General features: G+C 35.1%; 1 protein-coding gene across 6 annotated transcripts in view; it reads left to right on the top strand.

Moving 5' to 3' along the window:
* Positions 1-21,026, top strand: part of PARP8 (poly(ADP-ribose) polymerase family member 8) — a 172,980-nt gene that overhangs the window by 102,204 nt on the left and 49,750 nt on the right. For all 6 annotated transcript variants that reach the window (XR_013378531.1, XR_013378532.1, XM_077896016.1 and 3 more), the window contains 4 exons: positions 302-396; positions 10,023-10,083; positions 10,517-10,607; positions 16,181-16,247. Coding sequence is in view for 4 of the 6 variants with exons in the window: in XM_077896016.1 (XP_077752142.1) it covers positions 302-396; positions 10,023-10,083; positions 10,517-10,607; positions 16,181-16,247 (314 nt within the window). In the remaining 2 variants the exon portion in view is untranslated. The remainder of the gene's footprint in view (positions 1-301; positions 397-10,022; positions 10,084-10,516; positions 10,608-16,180; positions 16,248-21,026) is intronic.

The raw sequence follows: 21,026 nt of genomic DNA, 5'->3' as shown, positions 1-21,026 counted from the left end.
TCTAGAAGTTTTCAGATTGTCTGCCAGCCCCTTACTGCAGTCCCTTTAACATTTGCCTTTCCCTCACATCAAAGTGGTCTAATTTTACTTTTCAAACATAATCAATTATACGAGACATTCGTAAATTTACGAATTTTTGAGTGAATATACTGCTGTATCCTCTAGATTTTTCAATGAAGACGACAGAGAAAATGTCCATGGCAAAACCTATGAGGGGGGGCCTGTCCAAGAAATGGTTTGCATTTGATTCTTTTGACTCTCTTCACCCCTGAGTCATTTCTAAACCATCCCTTTTCACCAGGTGAATTATGACGGGGAACTACACAAGCACCCCCAGCTTGAAGCTGATTTGTCGGCAGTGAGAGAGATATATGGGCCGCATGCAGTTTCTCTCAGGTAAATAGTACCTCTCATGAATAAAGATTGAAATGACTTGGTACGTCATTGGGATTTTTTTTTCTCTTGAGTTATTTAAGTAGAAGTATTCTTGGGCTTAGTTATATTTGAAATTTTGAGAGACATTGTGCCATGTTTTTACTTTTACAAAATGGTATATCTTTGGCAGTATGGATTTTTTTGTTTTGTTTTTGATACATGTGGTGTAAGAGTACATTGATGCATTGAAGAAATTTGTTATTTGGAGAGTTAGTTTAATAAAATATCAGTCTTAAGTAGCATCATAATCAATTCTTATAATAGACTTGGCCAGTTGGGCCCATGCTGTTAATCATAATCGTGTGAACAATAAAAGTAAATAATGCATAACCATTGGTGTCCAGATCACATTGTGATATGATCTGACCCCCAAAAAAGAAAGGAAAAAAAAAAAGGACATAAATTTGCAGAGTGTTTGTTTGAATGATAATGTAGTTTATCTTGCAGTTACTTCATACATAATTTGGTGACAAATTTAAAGACCAATATTTATCACTTTTAATTATTCAGAAGACCCCACTATCCTTCCTAACCATTTTCTTTCCTTTAATTTAAAAAAGAAACTCTTTCCTGCTACTATCTAGTTTTCCTCCATGAGTCAGATCTGATTATTTCACATCCTTTTTTCTTTGCCTGAAGGGCAGCCTCCCAAGGTGCCAGGGAATTCCAGAACCCTGTCTCAGACTGACCGCCTTATCCTCAGCCGTCTACACCCAAACCCCACCTGACCCTATACTCCAGATGTGCCGTGTTCCCTATTGGTTTTGGGCATTTGCACAAGTTGTTTTCTTACCAAGGAGTGCTTCATTCTCAACCCTGTTGCTGTCTTTCATTCGAGCCACAGTCCAAAGGCCAGCTTCTCCCTTAGCCTTCAGCCTTTGTTGAATCTCCAGTGCAGATTAGTTTTCTGCCCTTCCCACTCCCCTTATATTTGGCTTTAACCTCATTTAAACCTCATTCTTGGGATGCCTGGGTGGTGCAGCGGTTTGGCGCCTGCCTTTGGCCCAGGGCGCGATCCTGAAGACCTGGGATCGAATCCCACATCGGGCTCCCAGTGCATGGAGCCTGCTTCTCCCTCTGCCTATGTCTCTGCCTCTCTCTCTCTGTGTGACTATCATAAATAAATAAAAATTAAAAAAAAAAGTAAACCTCATTCTTCTTTTTCTTTTTTTTTTAAGATTTTATTTATTTATTCATGAGAGTCAGAGAGAGAGGCAGAGACACAGGCAGAGGGAGAAGCAGGCTCCATGCAGGGAGCCCGACGTTGGACTCGATCCCGGGTCTCCAGGATCACACCCTGGGCTGAAGGCAGCGCTAAACCACTGAGCCACCAGGGCTGCCCTACTTCTCAACTTCTTATGTCTTGTCATTATTAGTTTACATCTCACCCTATAGACCCTAAATTCTGTGAATGCTGGGACAGTGTGCTTTGTTTGTTGTTTGCTTTACATTGTTTTGGTTTTGTATCATGCTTATATTTTGGTAATAATATAGTGCAGGAAACATATGAAATGTGGGCTGATGGACTCTTGATTGTTTTCATTGGCATCCATGGAAGATGTTTACATTATCTGGTTATTTCCTCTTCCATTGACGTATCCAGATTTTGAGAGAGCCAACTTAGAAGTTGGGAAGTACAACATAGCTATAGTTTATAATTGTCAACTGTTTCATTTTAACTTCAGAAACAAACTCACTCACACCTGCCACCTTAGTAATTGGGGTTGTATACACAGGTCCTGTCTCCCCCATTCTCTGGTAGGCTGCAATTGAGTGAGAGTGATTGTGATTATACTTGGAAAAGCAAATATTTGCAATTTTCAAGATTTTGGCAAATTAGCTGCAGGTATTTCTCAGTTGATCTCTGCAGTGGCTCCAGGGTAGAAAATACGGATATTCAATAAGTATTAGAATGAATAAATGAAGAAGGCAGTAGGGACTAAACCATAAGTGGTTCAAAATAATGATTAAGTTTTTAACTTGAGTCAAAATTTGCATGACTGCTTAAAACTTTGATCACAGTGATTTAATCCCCTCCCCCACTAAAAAAATAAGTCTGGGATGCAATTAATCATACAGTACAACATATAATCTTCTTTTCCTTTGAGATACCTGTTTTAGGGGATTACCTTAGCACATGTTGATTGCTTTTATAGTTAAGGATTTTTCTTAAATACATATTTCCATGCTAAGCTCTAATTACACTGTTTTTTTTGTTTCTTCAAGAATTTATTACATACCAGTGATCATCTCTATCAGTATTTTCCATTATTAATAAAATTGATAATTTACCAATTCTTAAAATTAGATAAATATTTGAAATTTCATTCAAATGAAGTATCTAAAGTCATAAGTGGCTTGGATTTTTTTTCTCCTTCTCTATTTCACTTAGAAGTTTTGATTCAGTTTAAATCTTTATAAGCCATGTTCTTGCCTGCTCTAGAGTTTCTATAGCTACAGAGGATGTCTCTAGAATAAATAACCTCCCAGAGGCCTCATGGTATAAGGTATGAATCACACCAGGACTAGCCTGATTTACTTGGAAAATATACGAATGAACTTAATGCTTAGTATCAAATACTGAGGCTTGGGCCCATAGCAACAGGAGTAGTTAGGCATAAGGTCTTGGGATCTTCTTCCTTGCAAAGTTATAAGCCTGTTGAAAACAGACTGTTCTAATTAGCTGTTCTTTTGCTTAATTGAGGTTTATAAGAACTTAATGGAGTTTGAAGAACAAAAGTACCTCAATATGCATAATAGGCTATTTGGTGTCATTTTTTTTTATGTGACGTCTAAATGAGAAAGTCAGTTAACCACATCTAAGTTCTCTGTAAGAGATGAAAATAACTGGCAGTGCCTCACTTGTGATAAAACCTCTTAAAGTAGGTTGAAAGAGGATATAGAAACAGGAACTAATGACCAGTTTATTACTGAGGTAGGTAATTTCAGCTCTACATGGCCACATTATTCAAAAGCAGAATCCTGGCTGTATTGAACCATAGTTATAAACATTGATGATGGTTCCAATTCATAGGCTCTTATGTTGGAAGTGAGTTAGGTCTCTGGAGAAACATGATAAACCATCAGTTTGTCAGTCTGAATGAATATGTCTTGTCTTGAATCAAGATATGCAGCAAACTGAGGATATTTTATGTTTTTCATTATAAGTTTTCTCCCAGAATCATGTATTTAACAACAACAACAAAAAAATTTCACCAGTGTCATGCGAAAACAATATGAGGTTCATAGTTTTAGGAAGATATGGGGAATTACAAGTCACAAAAGATTCATTTGGTCGTGAATGAAATGATTCTGACAATTTGCTTGTGATGTTTCAAACTTCTAGCCTATGTGAAATAACCTTTGCTCTGTGATCATACCATCTTCTGTTTTAAAAGTTGAAGTTGTATGAGTAATATTCTAGTCTTTTTATTGTGACTAATGCTTAATGAAGGTTGGAAGATTGCATAATTATGACTCTTCTGTACTTTGATCACCTTTTGTAGATGGACAATTATAATAGGGCCTCTTTGGAGTTGATGTTCTGAAGGACAGGGCATACTGAAGAGTTTTTAAGGTTGAGGAAGTTATGCTACTATTTTCAGGCCCACAAACCTTGAGAGAGAGAGAAAGAGAGAGTGAGTGAGAAAGAGGAAGGAATGGAAGGAGAGAGAGAAAGAGAAAGGACAAGGGAGGGAAGGGAAAGGGGGAAAAGCCACAAAAGTCCGCATGGACCACTTTTCTGGATTTCTGTATTTTTGTTTGTAGTGACAGTAGGACCACTTCCAGATCTTCTGGCTCCTGTCCTCTGGCATATGGCAGCATTTTATTTCCCTGCCCCTTTTAATGTCATGAGTGGACACAGCTAATTTTGGCCAGTGAAATGTAAGTGTAAGTACTAGGACATGAGCTCCTGTTGCTGCTGGACTCCATCAGACTGGGTTCTTAGGGAACACAGTGAGTAGCATCTCCCCTCCCGCTCTTTGAGTCCTTAGTAAATATGTTGTGGTAGTGAGATATAGATCCTTTTATGTGTTAAACCACTGAGATTTGAAGAATTTTGTTAGTCCAACATAACTCAGCATCCATTGAAGTATGTCATTCATCAAAAAATCTGGAGCTAGATATTTGTAGTGCCCTTTCCCGCATATTGATTCTCCCACTCCTGCTTCTAGAGCCTACAGAAAAATGGTCTGACTCAAAACCAAGGGAAAGTGATGACAGGAAGCACATAGAAGAAACAAAAGGGAGACAGTTCTCCAAAAACACTGGCCCATAATCTAGATGAAAGCTTCAGAATGTCAGATCCCAGACAGTCACCCCTGTTCCCAGTGTCTGTTCTTTCTTCAAGCAAAACCCAGGATTTTTTCAACGGAGGGGAAGTTGTAGCGACCGTACCTCTTATACACTGTCATTTGATATGGGCTTCCTTTTTTATCTGGATCTCCTTTTTTAAATTCTTCTCAGTCCTGTTGCCTTTTCGAGAAACTTCAGAGCACTTTGGATACAGTGTTGCCAGTGCTTTAATCTACCAAGATTTCTTTCTGAATACTGAGTTTGCATAATTCTTGGCCCATTCACTAACATCTCTCCCACACTGAGCAAAAAACACACATTGAGTAGGCATGCAGAGATAGACAGGCAAGCTGTTGAGTTTCAGGTGTCATAGAAAGTGTCTGTTTCCTCACAAAATAGATTTCTTCTCAAAATATAACTGACCAGTCACTGAATACAAGAAATAACTAAGTAGCAATAATTTTATTTCCCTGTAACCTATGGTAGAGTTTCATGTATATGTCTGTATGTGTAATTTCCTTGACAGCTAATAAGAGAAGGCTAGGTATCTAAAAATATTTTTATAACCAGTACAGTCATTGCTGATTTTCATCAGGTAGTGTTATAAAACATCACAACAGTATAACAAATAAGCTGTAGTTTTATAGAGAAAGGAGGACCAGCAGAGATGGGTTAACATTTACTATACTGAGAGTATTGACGTTGTGTCTCATTAATGAGGATGTTATCTTGATTAATTCCATTAAAAAATAGGAGAAAAAAATTGCCAAGAATCCTAACACATAGTACCCTCAAAAATACATGTTCATAGAAAAATACATTTCATACATATGCTATTAAATGAACTAGGTCACGCATAAATATCCAAAATCAAATGACCAAATTTTAAGATATATTGATTCAAACAGTAGCTCAGATGTCTGGAAGAAAATTTGTCAGGCCGTCCTTTGTCAGTTCCAGGGTGTAACAACTACATCAGATCATTTCTATGTTGTTCCCCTTATCTTGAAAAAGTACTCAGGTTCAATTTGATGCAGTCTTTTCACAGTGAATAAATATAGTCAGTGCATGAAATTATTTTGAGTTATTATAAGCCCAATACAGCATTCAGGACACAATCAGATATCTGGCTTCACAATTCAAGTTGCATTCATATTTCAGGCTTTTGACTTGATTCTGCATTTGCTATTCATGAGATCCGGGGCAACTGAAAGTTATTCAGATATAGAAGCAATCCTGATGACTGGGTCGCTGCATCTGGACAAACTGTAATCACGCTTTGTAATCTCGCAGTGGGAAATGTGAAATTACTGGCATTATATAAAAAGGGCATCACAACGGAAATTGGTTTGCATATATGCAGCGCTGTTGTGAATTCTTTGAAGTGTGACATAAAAACAAAAAGTGTAACTATTTACAGATCTACACCTGCAGAATCCAGTTAATTACAAACCTTTAATGCCTCCCCTCCTTAAAATTTTGTATTTGTGTTCTTTGTGCTCTGCTGTGGTGGGTAGAGCACGTAAATCTTTATTTCCTTGTTGTTGTTGTTGTTGTTGAAATAAATTGATAGTATTAGAAATTTGACACAAAAGTGTTGAAGAAATTATAAAGAATACCTTAAAATTCACATGTTAAAAGTTTTAAAAGAATACATGTCACTTTCTGATTGTAACTTTATGATAAATTCTGTTGAAGTAATCTGAGAAACTCTGAACAAAACAGCTGTGGGTAAGGTTCTTACTGATTTTTGTTGTCTCTGATTTCCTTCTCTCTGCCTCTGATTGCACCAAAGTCTTGCCATTTTAACTAAATCCAAACAAAAATTATTCTCCCTTGTGAAACTGGCAATGACCAGGTGGAAACGAGTGCTGGGTAATGATGGGGATATGGGAAGTGGTCACTGTGATAACCTGGCTGGTATGATAAGAAATGGTCATAACCTTTTAAAATGGTAATTGAATAACATATATTAAGACTCCCGAATATAATTATATTATTTATTTCATGCAGTAATTCTAGTAGAAATTATTCTATGAGAAGACAGATGCACATAGATTTTTTTATCCAGAGACCTTTTTATCAATATTTACAGTGTAAAAAGAATCAACAGCAACCTAATAATTGTATAATTGTTATATTATTAAATATTGATTATATTTATACAAGTAAAACCATTTAAATCTATGATTTTGAAGAATATTTAGTAATATAGAAAAATACTCATTTTAGAAGAAGTGAAAGAGCAGGACAAAAATTTTATATACCATATTTTCTTTATATATATACATATATATATATATACACACACACACATATGGAATGAAATATAAGCAAAGATAATTCTCTCTGAGTGATACAAGTTGCTTTTTGTGTTTTTTTCTGTTTCTGACATTTTATAAAATAAGCTTATATTACCTTTGTAATCAGAAAAAGTAGATATGTTTTTAGAAAACACATAACATTTTTTTGTAAAAAGAGTTTTACCCACAATCTATAGTTAATAAATAAGTACTTTAGAAAAAGCTTTTTTGGTTTTTCTATTTCTATTTTATTTAAAAAGAGCATTTCAGTTTCCATACATTTTTGGTACTCTGCTTGCTCCAAACAGTGTATTTTGGAACATATCCCTCGGGATAGTAAATATTTTTATATCAACTTCTTTAGTAATGGGTAAAAAAAAAATTTATTGTAGAAGTGTACTATAGTTTACTTAAGTATTTCCTTATTATTTAACATTCATTTCTGTCCCCAATTTCTGCACTCACCAACATCCTTCTACACAGAAGTCTACACGTATTTGTTACAATTTTCACCCCACTTAAATGTCTATTGAACATCATTAGTAATCAGTCCTCATCATTACAATTAGTGGTTCTTTCTTTTAATTTGCCTAACACAAAAGATGTTTGACTTTTATATTTATGAATAATTTGCTGATGTTCAAGATCAAATTTGCTGATGTTCAAGATCAGCCAATTTTGATCGCTGGGTCATGGGGACCATTTTTGAACAGCCTCTGAGATACAGATAGTGTTTGCTTTTTTAAAAGGGATTCAAGAAAAACAAAAACAGAGGAAGATGTGACAGAAACCAGAAAAGGCCTGAAAAGGATAAAATACTATCTTGACCTTTACAGGAAAATCTTGCTGACCCCTGCACCGGAGGCATAAAAGAGATGGTTTATTTGCCTGGTCCTTATTCTTGGCACAGTGTCTGTATAATTTCATAAATAAATTGGCATATTCTTATATCTAAATTTGCATATCATATCATGTCTAAATTTGCATAAGGTTATAAGTGTTCTTATCCTTTATGAATAACACAGATGTTTTGAGACATGCAGTGTTTTTAAAAAATCAGTTCTTTGTGGATAATTTTTATTCCTGTTCTTCTTCATATAACCTAAGAATATTACCATCAAAGAATAAAAAGTACGATTTCATAAATAGTGAAGATTGGTCAGTGTTTTGATGCATGTATTTTTAAAAGTTTTTAAAAAAGATTTGTATCTATTCATTTGAGAGAAGGAAAGAGCACAAGCAGGGGGGAGGGGCAGAGGCAGAGGAAGAAGCAGACTCCCTGCTGAGCAGGGAGCCTGATGTAGGGCTCCATCTCAGGACCCTGGGATCATTACGACCTGAGCCAAAGGAAAACACTTAACCACCTGAGCCACACAGGTGCTCCTTTAAATTTTTAAAAAATTTTTAAAAGATTTTTATCTATTCAAGAGAGAGAGGAAGAGTGCATTAGAGGGGGGAGGGGCAGAGGGAGAGGGACAAGCAGACTTCCTCCTGAGCAGGGAGCCCTGTTTATATATATATTTTAAGGGGACTGTGGAAAAAAACACAAAGGCTGAGTTCTCTATTCTAACATGCTGCTTTTTGTGTTTCATAGACATTAAAACTCCAAAAACCCCTTCATTCCTTCATCAAATTACATAAAACAATTTAATCATCAAAGGTGGCTTTCTGAATCCTTTGCAATTGCCACAGTTTTGTATGATATAGCATTACTTGACTACGTAGCACACAGAAATTGTCTTTGAGGACTATGTGCCAGATACTGTCCTACACACAAGAAATTGAACAGGAGTTCAATGCCTGACTTCCCTACTGACTTAACGACTCTTTGGCATCCTATTACAATTCTCTAAACTTTAGTTTCCTCGTTTGCGAGTGAGGGTGGTAATAGTATCCTTGTCATAAGGCTCTGACGAGAACCTAATGAGACCATCCATTAATGTTTGACCTGGTTTCCTGCAAAATGGTAGTTAATTGTATGTTGAACCGATTAATCGCCTGCGTAAATAAATAGGATGTGTGTGTGTGTGTGTGTGTGTGTGTGTGTTTAAATCTTGACTGCTACAGAGTGATAATGAGTAAGTTACTTTATTACTCTGGGCTTCAGTGAATGCATATAAAAATTAAAGTGGTAGTGGTACCTATAGTAACTATGATTATGTGTGTGTAAAATTCTTAAAATAACTTCTGGCTCAGACTTAATGAATGTTGGCAGTTAACTTTTATCATTTCAGTTATCTCTATAATTGTATCCCTCACCGTGGATAGCATTTGTCAGTTCATAATTTTATAAAAATATAAAAAATATAGATATGTGTAAATAGAGAATATGGGAAAACTGTTGTTTTTGTATTCTTTCATTAACTTTTAAAAAGTATATTGGTTTATGACACCATCTGGGCTGGAGAAAAGTTGGTTTTTAGAATGTCTTCATGTGGCACATACTGTTGTGATTTGTTTTAATTTTGATATAACAGACTTTTAGAGCTGCCTATCAAAACACAATGACATTTAAGTGGCAGAGCACATGGATCCGGTTCAGAACCAGTAATGTTTACCATGGAAGGGAAGTCATGGGCACATCATTTTGACAGTGAATTATTTCCCCACCCCTTCCTCATGTTGGAAACTCCTTCTCTTACCCTTTGAAAGCAGCTCTTCCTCTTCAGAGAGCGCAATGAAAACCAAGTGATCATATGAGAAGATGGTTGAATTTGCCACAGAGAACTGGGGATGTTTGAGACTATGAAGCAAACAATTCTTGAATTTATGTATGCAAATGCATGTATATAAAAATAGATGTCTAGATGATAAAAAAGTCACAGAAGATGAAAATCCACTACATGGGGTTAGTTAATTCAAGTCACCAGTCACTTCTGAGCTCTGTAGAGGTCAGGGATAAGAGTTAGTAATTGAATCTTTGACTTAAACTAGCACACATTATCTTTTAAGGAAAATGGAAAAATAAGTGTTAATCTTTGCTTTCAGGGAATATGGAGCCATTGATGATGTAGATATTGATCTGCATATTGATGTTAGCTTTCTGGATGTAAGTATCAATTTACACAATGTGATTGGTACATTCAAAAACATTTATTTTTATTGTTGGAAAAAATTAAATATTTGTTTCTTTTATGTTATTAGTAACATACTGATTTTGTTACATTGATTAGAAATGCTATGGTTGAAGAAACAAATTTTATATATGTATTTTTACATTGGTTCTTTTAATATATTTTGAAGTTTATGGGCTCTTATTATAGTACTTCGTTATTTCTTAAATTTTCACTTTAATTTTCCTATGTAGAAGGCAAAAACTGAGAATGCTTTGACATTCTTTTCCAAACCAATAGATCTTGAGGTAATTTTTGTGAGCCTTATTGATTTATGTATTTCTTTAAAATAAATTTAGAATTTTTTTCATTTTGGAAAAAAAGTCAAGAATGCTAAAAGATGGCTCATCTTTTAATATATTTGCACAGGAGGAGATTGCTGTGGCTTGGGAAGTGATTCGAACAGAACCTATAATTGTCCGACTACACTGCTCACTAACACAGTATTTAAATGGCCCAGGTTAGTTTTATTTCTGTTTGTTATTTTGAATATGAATTAATTGTGCATTGTGCATTAAACAAAATGTTCATTTGGTAATTCTGAGCATAATTGCAGCTATCTTGATAATGGTATTTAAATATACTGGCATCCTTACAAAGATGGTTTATTGTCAATATAACTTAGGGAAACAGAAACCTACAGGATTAGATTGTATAGATTTCAGAAGTTGACAAGTTGATGTGAAACAAGCAGAATAAAACCTACAAGAGAACTTTGCATATAGTAGAAGCTCAGCAAGTATCTTTTGGGTTACCCTTAGATTTAATTATTTATGTCTCTGATTCTGAGATTTAATTTTAATGTTTACTTCTCCCTCCTTTGATTACTGATGAATTTAGCCTAACTATAAATATAACATAGTTATATTTTTGAAAATGGAGATCTTCGTAATATTTTCGTTTTCCACCATCTTAAAGGATGATTTTACTATATCTCAAGTGATAACTATTTACAACAAAGGACGCTCTTATTTAATCTTCCCAAGACTTACTGGATTAAGATATTTTCCCCTACCAAATACACATGTACATGCTTGTGCACATGCGCACACGTACATCCCCCAGCCCCCCCCCACACAAACTGTATCTACTCATGTTGCTCTAGCTATATACTTCTAAATAACAAACCACCCCAAAACTTAGTGGCTTAAAACAACCTACCATCTCTCACTATTCTTTGAGCTCAACTGAGTTCTTGCTTGGAGTTCTTGCCATGCCTTTGAAGTCAGATGGTAGGTGGAGCTTATGTTTTTTAAAGCTGCTACTAGGCTGGATGCTCATGATGCTGGACTTTGAGATATCTCACAGTTGATGTATATGCCATCTTGGAGCTCAGCTGCAGCCTCTTGACTTGAGTGTTGACTTTACACATGGCTTCTTCATGTGGTTCAGGCTTCTTGCAGCATGGTGACTGAGGGCTGAAGGCAAGCGTTCCAAGAGACAGGCTGTGGATGCCATCTGGAAAACGGCCCAGTGAATCTTCCATAGTATTGTATTGTTCAAAGTGGTTGAAAAACCCACCCAGAATCAAGAGATGTAGACATAGATAACACCTCTTGAAGTCATAGCTATCTTCACACATTCTTTGTGCTCTATAGAGCTCTCTGTACTCTGATTTTAGTATGTTTTTCTTTATAGGCATATTAAGGAAGTTACATCGACTATTAGTTTTTACACAAGAAATATTCCTGACCTTCCAAGTTTATGAAATACATAGGAAAATCTCTCATTTTGAAAAAGTTTCCATTGAGTCACCTCTTTTCTATTTTTGTAGAATGATTTCTACTTAAATAATCAACTCTTAACATAAACAACATGATATGACTTAATGCCAGGCAAAGACAACTAAATTTTTATTGTGATTATTTCAAATGGATAGAAATGTAATGGAGAAGAAAAAGAATTACTCATAATCCCTCTATAGTGAGAAACCTATAATAGTTTAGTGTTTCTCTTTTCTGTGCACACATGGCTCATTTTCATAAAGTTGACATTGAATTGTATAGTTATGCACCATAATATTATGTCATGAGACTGTCGTTAAGTCATTAAATATTCTAGAATGGAATAATTTGTAATATCTGCACAATATTTCAGGTTTTAGGTATATATTTTTGCTCCTTCCCCAGATACTCTGCTGTATGGCTAATTTTTTTTCTTTCCTTAGAGATTTGATACGTGATCATTCAATTTTATTCTGTTAGTGGTTAAAAGAAAAAGCAGCTCTTATGTCTGGACTTTCTTTTTAATTATCAAGGTTAGGGGCAAAATTGGGTCAATTCATCTCTACTTACTCCACTCCATCTGTGTGAGATGAGAATGTGGCATGCTTTTATGTAATCTTATGACTGTTACTCATTTTTTAAATATAATTTCGAATTTTAGGCAGAAATTTTCCTTCTCAGTGTCTCTTTAAAGATTTGTTATATTTGCATGGTTTTATAAATGTTCTAACAACTGTATTCTAATTCATGTTTATTTGATTTTATTGTTCACCTTCTTTGATGTTAAAACTTACCCATAATTTAGTTCTTCTGTTTTCATTTCTATTAGTTCATTTGCCTATTTAATAGTTTATAACCCAAAGAAACATGAGGATTATGGTTCTTTTTTTCCATACATAAGAGTGACTATTTTGTGAATGAGATAAATTTGACCAAGTGTAAGTAAGTTTATGGAATCATAATAGTTCCCCCACAAAAAGGTAAAAATACTTTGGAGACTTCTGCTAGTTTGTGTCTGAAGTGTTTTAATTTTGTTCATTTGTAAAACATCTATTTTGGTGTTGCTTATGTTTTGTTATGTATATTTATTGGGCTGGTTTTTCCTCCTTTTCCTTGATATTATCTTCCACGTATTTATTTTCGATTGGTACACTTCAGTCTTCATTTACTTCAAGCAAGTTTTATGACTAATCCAAGGTTTAGACTGACCTAGTTAACAATTATTTTTGAAAGCATTCATTGCTAGGTTTTTGAAATATATGATTAATACTTATTTGAGCTGTAATATTTGGCCGGGACTAATCTGACAAAATATCTATAAGTGAACAGGAATGATAAGAATTAAAGAAATGTACCTCCTTATCCACTTTAATATAGAAGATAGGGATTATTTTCATTGTACATGAAGAAATACACTTTAAATAAAAAGACATGATAATTCTTATGTATTTTTTTTTTTCAGAATTGCTGGTGTATAAGTCTAGTTTCTGATCTGAAGGGCAAGGCTGCTTTTAGTTTAAAGTGACAACCAACCAACATTATTAAACATGTTTTTATGTGCACATCATCTCATCATTGGTACCTCTGCATGTACATGGCCAGTGTTAGAATCATTTCCACATATCTTAAACAGCCCTCACTGACTGCCTTCCCAACCTACTTTATATGAAAGACAAGGAAAAATTGAATAACTTTCACCTTTTTTAAAATATGAAAATATTTCTCTAGTGCATTCTGTCAAGTTCTTCCTTGTTCTCTTGTCCCTAAAAATGAAAACTTGTAGGGAGTTATGTGGTTATTTTAAGGTAACTTTTAAATAAATTTAGGAAGAACAGACATTTTTATGTTCACTTTTCCTTTAAAGGAAAATTTGTTCATTGCTTTTAGTTATATTGATCAGTACAGTTCTATGTTTTTTTCTGCCTTAGGTCAGTAATTTTAGCTAAATTTATTCATGAGTACTTGTTTGCTATTTGTTTGTTAATGGGACTTTTGTATTTCAGTTTAGGATTTTTGTATTCCAGTTTATTTTCTAACTGATTATTATTTATCAGAAAGCTATTACTTTAAAAAAATTATAAGAATTGGAGTGACTGAGTGGCTCAGTTGGTTAAGCATTCAACTCTTGATTTCAGCTCAGGTCATGATCTCAGGGTGGTGAGATTAAGCCACACGTTTGGCTCTGCACTGAGTATGGAGTCTGCTTGAGATTCTCTCTCTCCTCCCCCTCCCCCCAAAAATTATAAAAATTAATCTAAAACATTTCTAGATTTACGGAAAAATTGCTGTACACTCTGCTTCCAGTTTCATTGATTATTAACATTTTCTGTATACATTTAATGCAGCTAATAGTAATAATTGCATTAATTTAATAGCAATATATGTTCTTTCACTTGAATCTTGGAACAGTTTTGGAACATCTTGTTATCTCTTTCGGTATATTCTAAAATTTGGGTCATCCAGATTTTATACTACTAGTTGAGTCAGTGTTTGTAACTTAAGTTTACCTAGGAGATTTATTATTTTAGTAAAATATTGACATTTATTTTCTAGTCATTCATAGTATAAATAAGTTTTATCTTTGCATCATTAATTTGTAGGAATGATTTGTATATTCTGGGTAAACATGCATCATTAATTTGTAGGAATACTATATATATATCCTGGGTAAACATTTGTGTCTATTATCTCTTTCTCTGTGCATTTATACATTTATTTCCAGTGACAGTTTCAGTTTTTCTAGTGCATTTTGGAATTTTCTGCATTTTTTTTAAACCAGATCCCTTTTGTTTCTCTGCCTCCATCTCCCCTGTCACTTTTTCCATCTGCCTGAGAAGGGATTGTGTCTTCTTCAGTCTTTAAAGAGAGAGCACAGCATGTTCCAATGTTGTCATCTTTTTCTTAAAAAAATAATTCTGCCGAATTTTCAAGATGTTAGGATTCTTTATTTGTTTTTTAATTTCTGTAGCCTGGGTTTGGGACAAGTAGGATTTGAGCAGTGTCCACTCTGTTCCTCAGTCTGTATATAAGGATTAGAATGCTTTTGGAAAAGGAACCAATTGATGATACTAACACCAATTTTCTTTGATCAGTGGAGTATTTGTGTCCCAGAGTAATGGCCAACACAGGAGGTGAGGAATTTGGGGATACCAATTTGGTTTCCATTGTGGAGCATGTGTGGTCTGAGAATGTCCTATTAGCAAGACAGTTCACCATCTCCATAGGTCCAGACGACAGTATCTCTTTCCAATTTCTTTACTAAGTTCCTGAGTGATTTTCCTACTTCTACCCTTGTTTTTCATAGAGATCCCAAGGTCCTTCTCAGATTTCGTCTCCTAAAATGATAATTTGCTCACTCCTCCGTAGCTCCACGGATCTCCTTACTGTTCGTAGAATACTGAAGCACTTTTTTTCCTCAGCGGCTGTGCCCTCCTGGTTTCCTCTGATAGGACACTTTTCTTCCTGCCATACTATCTAGTGCTGGAACCTACTATGCCCATGTACCCTTTACTCCAAGACCCTTTCCCTTTATTTTTCTCCAGAACCTTTACCACCATGTGGCATTTTGTATCTGTCTAGTTTTTGTTTGTATTTCCACTGGACCAAGGCTTTATGATAACAAGAATATTTGTGTGTGTGTGTGTGTGTGTGTGTGTGTGTGTGTGTATTTGCCATTCTATCTATTGTAGCTGGCACGGTGGACACTCAGAAGGATATTCTTTAATAACCCTGTGAATAATGAATGATGAGTGACCTTTTTTGAGAGATTATTAAATTCATAAACATCATAGTTATTAGCTTACAGAAATGCATATATCTGGTAAAACTACATGACATCAGGCTACCCAGTGAAAGGTAAGTCTGTTATACCTCATCATCCATTGTTTAATTGCAAAAGAAGAAAAAGGTGCATGTTTATTTAAACATTTCTTTCTTTCACTTGAAGAATCCTGTACAAACTGTCCTACACAGTGCTATTTACACTTACATATTTTTTGGCAATTCTTTATTTTACATACTATATATTTATGTACACATATATTATACATTAGTGTATGATATACAATGACCAAGAATGATCTCCAAATCCATATATATTATGCATAAGTAGCAATGTATAGGACTGTATGTACACTGTTTTTAAGTATGAATATGTGTATAAATATAATCTTATGTATTATATAGCATAAATGTATAATTATGTATATGTACATATTAGAGTGTATCATTTATAATACTTTTCATTCTTTTTCCTGGCTATGGTTAAGTTTCAGCTCAACATTTTAACTCATTATATTTTCCTTTGCAGTGCCCACTGTTGATGTCTTTCAGATTTCTACAAAAGAGCGATTTGGATTGGGACATCAGCTAAAAAAGTAAGTTTCCCAAGAATAAAAAATAAACTTCTATTAAAGAGAATGGATTTATTGCTTTGCTCACTTCCCTCCCCCATTCTTGTTCAATAAGAGCTTTTAAAGTGAGTGCCTCAGGAGAGGAACTCATGCGATGCCAAGAGCTGCATCAGTAATTTAGCTGGCAGAGTTCACATCTAGACCAGGCTGCATTCTTTTTATTTGCCTGCCCGGATCCACTCTCCTCCTTCCAAAACTCTGCCCTCACCTGTGGAGCTGATATGGTGGGTATAGCTTCTAACGTGTCACTGTGTCTCGTGTGACCAACAGAGGAGGAAGCAGTGTTAAGAAGGGAGTATTTATTGTCTTTGGCTTCCACCCTAAGAGGTCACCTTGAGTTAACTAGTTCTTCAACTGAAGCTCTCTTTTCTGCTCTAGGCCACAGCATTTGCAGGACTCTCTCTCTTACTGGGCTCCATTACGGTTTCCCTCTGCTTGTCCCTTGGAGCCTAGACATGGTAACAGTTAGCAGCCATTGGCCCTGGGCAACTGCACTGTGCTTAGCTTCTATACCTACACTCTTCAAACAATCAATTCTTTTTTAAAAATAAACCCTTTATTTCCTTGTTAGATCTTGACTAATTCAATGGATGGGTTTATATTTTATAAACATAAAATTACTACCGTGGTCAAAATGACTTTTAAAACATAGTAGCAGGGCGCCTGGGTGGCTCTGCCAGTTAAGTATCTGCTTTCAGATCAGGTCATGATCTTGGGGTCCTGGGATTGAGCCCCACGTCAGGCTCCCCTGCTTAGCGGTGAATCTACTTCTCCCTATCCCTTTGCCCCTTCCCCCTGCTTGTGCACTTTCTCTCTTTCTTGCTCGTTCTCTCTCAAATAAATAAAATCTTTAAAAACAAACAAACATAAATAAAAACAAATAAAACATAGTGTATAGTCAAAATATAAGTTTAATAAATCCCATGCTATATATCAGCTATAAGAATTTGTATTACTGGAGAATACCTGAAGGGTTATTTATTCTTCTGAATATGCAAATTTTATTTCAACTTAAATTTTTCTCTTTTTTTGATTTTTTTTAAATTTATTTATTCATGAAAGAGAGAGAGAGGGAGAGGCAGAGACACAGGCAGAGGGAGAAGCAGGCTTCATGCAGGGAGCCCGACATGGGACTCCATCCCAGGTCCCCAGGATCAGGCCCTGGGCTGAAGGCGGCGCTAAACCACAGAGCCACTCGGGCTGCCCTTAACTTAAATTTTTCAAGACAGATCATTAGATTATTGTATATTTAAACACATGATTTGCACCCACCATGATGATGGAGTTCATGTGTTCACCTGTATTTTAATGAATTTTAATTAGGTATCAGACATTAGCCTTTATTGAGCAATGTTCTAAGAGAAAGTACTTTGAAACTTTTTTATTTCATTTACTAAATAGGGGATTTATTATGATCATTTTACCTGAGATTATGGATACAGGTGGAAGCTTATGTGTGTTATTAAGGGTTACATATTATGGAGCTCTAGAATTGTCTTGAAGTTTTTATGATTTGACATTGCTCAACTGTGAGTTATGTGTGGATCACATTTGAAAGAAAATTAAGATAAAGGAGTATTCTTGCAAATTCTCAGTGTTGGGTTTAAATGTGAACATAAAAAATTAGATAATAAGCCCTTAATGTTTCAAATTGCACATCTGTAGAACTAAATTCAATTTATAACATATATTTAGTACATTATAGAATGCAGTGTTATTTCTTGATAAGGACTCAAAAGAGAAATTTTCTCAGTTTTCTGTACTAGGATTAGGTGTGCTTTTCCAGTGGAATTGGTTTTGTTTTTTAAAATTGGATTTTGTTTTCTGTGTCAAGCTAGTATCTTGCACATCTTGGAGCTAAGTATAGAGTCTGCCTCTGTTATGCCATCCAAGTTGGTTACCACCATTCATTGGCACATTCCCCCTCCTATGTAGTTTTTTCCCCCTCACCCAATTTTCTTCTTTGTTTTTAATTTTTTTAATTTAATGATTTTATTTTTTTTAAGAGAAGTTTTAGGTTCACAGCAAAACTGATACAAGATACAGAGATTTTCCATATATCTCCTCGCCTTCTTATTATCAATATCTCTTACTAGAATGGTACATTTGTTGGAGTTGATGAATATATATTGATACTAAACTATCATCCACAGTCCATAGTTTTACTTTATGTACTTCTGTTAGCCACTTAACAAAATTATGTCATGAAAGTTAAATGAGGTTGATTCCAGCAAGACAAGAATTACAAAACAGAAATCTTGAAATATATAACTTTCTGCCCTTTAATGTTGTCTGAGCCTATTGTTTGGGCTTTGGAAAAAAAAAATGATGTGTATAATTCCAACTCTGAGAAATTAAGGAAAGCTATGTTCTATATTCATTGTTTAATCACTTTGGATATATAACATTTTGTTAATATTTCCATCTAAATGTTTAACATTTTAAAAAGGTTAATTACTTCTATGGATAAATTTTAGTTCTATGGCCAGTTTAGTATATGCACTAGAACTTTTTCTTGATGATTCCCGATAAATTTTAATCTAATTTGCTTTTCCTTAATTATAAATAACTGGGCTTGCCTGTGATCCCTGCTAGTCTAAAATTACATGATTTCCAAAAATCTGATCTCATCTTCATAGTAAGTCATAAGAAGAAACTTGAAATATAAAGAGATTATTTTCAAGAAACATATGGCAAGTTAGGAAGTCCGACTCAGAATCTAGGTTCTTTGTTATTATTGCTCTCGTTTGTTTTCAGCAATAAGAAACACTCATTAAACTTTTTCCATGATTCTTTATCTGGTGTGTTTCCAGCAAGTAGATGGGTTTAATGACGATTACAGTAGCCTTTTTTCCTCTTCTTTTATTATCAGCCAGTGGCAAATGTAGTACTCTTCGGAGTGCCAGCATAATAGAAACACCAGTGAGAACACTAAAATCTCTTGGTGGCCCTCTGCTATTAAGAGGTGGTCATTACACCACATGTATATTTCACATTACTATGGACATTAAACACAACATTAGCTTTCTTTTTTTTTTTTATTTTATTTATGATAGTCATACAGAGAGAGAGAGAGAGAGGCAGAGACATAGGCAGAGGGAGAAGCAGGCTCCATGCACCGGGAGCCTGACGTGGGATTCGATCCTGGGTCTCCAGGATCGCGCCCTGGGCCAAAGGCAGGCGCCAAACAGCTGCGCCACCCAGGGATCCCCAACATTAGCTTTCTTACAGGACAGTTAACTCCTGCTTTTTGAATTCAAGAACATCTAGGGATCTGAGTGTCCCAAGTTTAAGAATTACTGGTTTTAGCTGCTGAGATTACATTGTGGAACGCTAATGCAATATGAAAGTTAGAACAGCTTTAGTTATTGACTCGTTATTGTTTTGTCCCAATTAGTCTATCAAGAATTAGAAAAGCACTTGTTAGGTTTCTTAGGGAATGGTGCACAGGAATGGCAGTTTTTCATAGGAGGAAAAGAATCTGAATGTACGTAGTGGAAAGGGTTAGTGGTGTTACAGGGTGTTTAGTGGGATTTCAGGTTACATACGGGGAAAAACAAAGTAATATTACTATTACATTTAAATTTTGCTGAGATCTTGGGTGAAAAAAATCTTCAAATATAAAGCATTAAATAAAAAATAAAAAATTTCCATTGGCCTGAGCTTGAAGTCGAATTTACTGCAAATTTGGAATCCTGCATCATTGGCTTCAGTTTTATCTCCTTCTTCCTCTCCATTTGTAGCTTAAAAGGTCCCAAAATATTCTATGAATGTTTCTTCTGAACTCATCTAAGCTCGATGACTAAAGGTCAGAATAGTAAGGCTGAGGTTGTACTTTTTGGTAATTTGAGTTAATTTGATAGAACCTGAATAGTCTTGAGAATAGTGCTTAGTGCTAAGAGTCCCACCTTTCCCTTTTGAGCAGCATAGGTTAACATAGGTCAGTTTAGACTGCACAGCATAGGTGTTGCAGTTTTTCCACCAGGCTAAATTGGGAAGATTTCAATCTTTAACCTTATTTGTGTGAAATAATGGCTCCTGCTCTCTGTATTGAGAGTTAAAAGAGAAAAAAAATTGTTCTATAAATTACTCCTTGGCATATTATAAAAGGTAAATATTGATAATTTTTTTTTTCTCCCAAAGCAATCTGTGTTAGAAATAACTGAGAAGGGCAGCCCCCGTGGGTTAGCAGGTTAGCGCCACCTTCAGCCCAGGGTGTGATCCTGGAGACCCAGGATCAAGTCCCATGTCGGGCTCCCTACATGGAGCCTGCTTCTCCCTCTGCCTGGGTCTGTGCCTCTCTCTCTGTGTGTGTCTCTCACACACAGATTTATTTATAAATAAATAAATAAAATCTTACAAAAAAAGAGGAATAACTGAGAAGAGCATAAAAAGCAGGCAAAGCTGAATTAACTTTTGAAAGAAAATCAGAATGTTTAATTTATTGTATAAATAATGTTTAATTGTAAAATTTCACATCTACTTTAATATCAGCCTTAACAGACCCTCTGCCATTGTCACTTTAAAGATGAGATACCTAGAAGTTGTCGCAATCTGGGACCTTTCTCAGAAAACAATGCCATATATTCAAGTCCACAGCTGATGTTCCAGAATTCTTTGCCATAAAATAGTGATGTGCAGTGGTCTTAACTTAGAAAATACTGAGATCAGAAGTTACCAAATTCCTGCTTTATGATAGTAAACTAAAAGTTTTTAGAGACATACACATTTGTATTTTTTTGT

Source organism: Canis aureus, chromosome 4 (genome assembly GCF_053574225.1).
Source record: "Canis aureus isolate CA01 chromosome 4, VMU_Caureus_v.1.0, whole genome shotgun sequence".
Classification (NCBI taxonomy): domain Eukaryota; kingdom Metazoa; phylum Chordata; class Mammalia; order Carnivora; family Canidae; genus Canis; species Canis aureus.
This window is presented reverse-complemented; position numbering and strand designations above follow the sequence as displayed.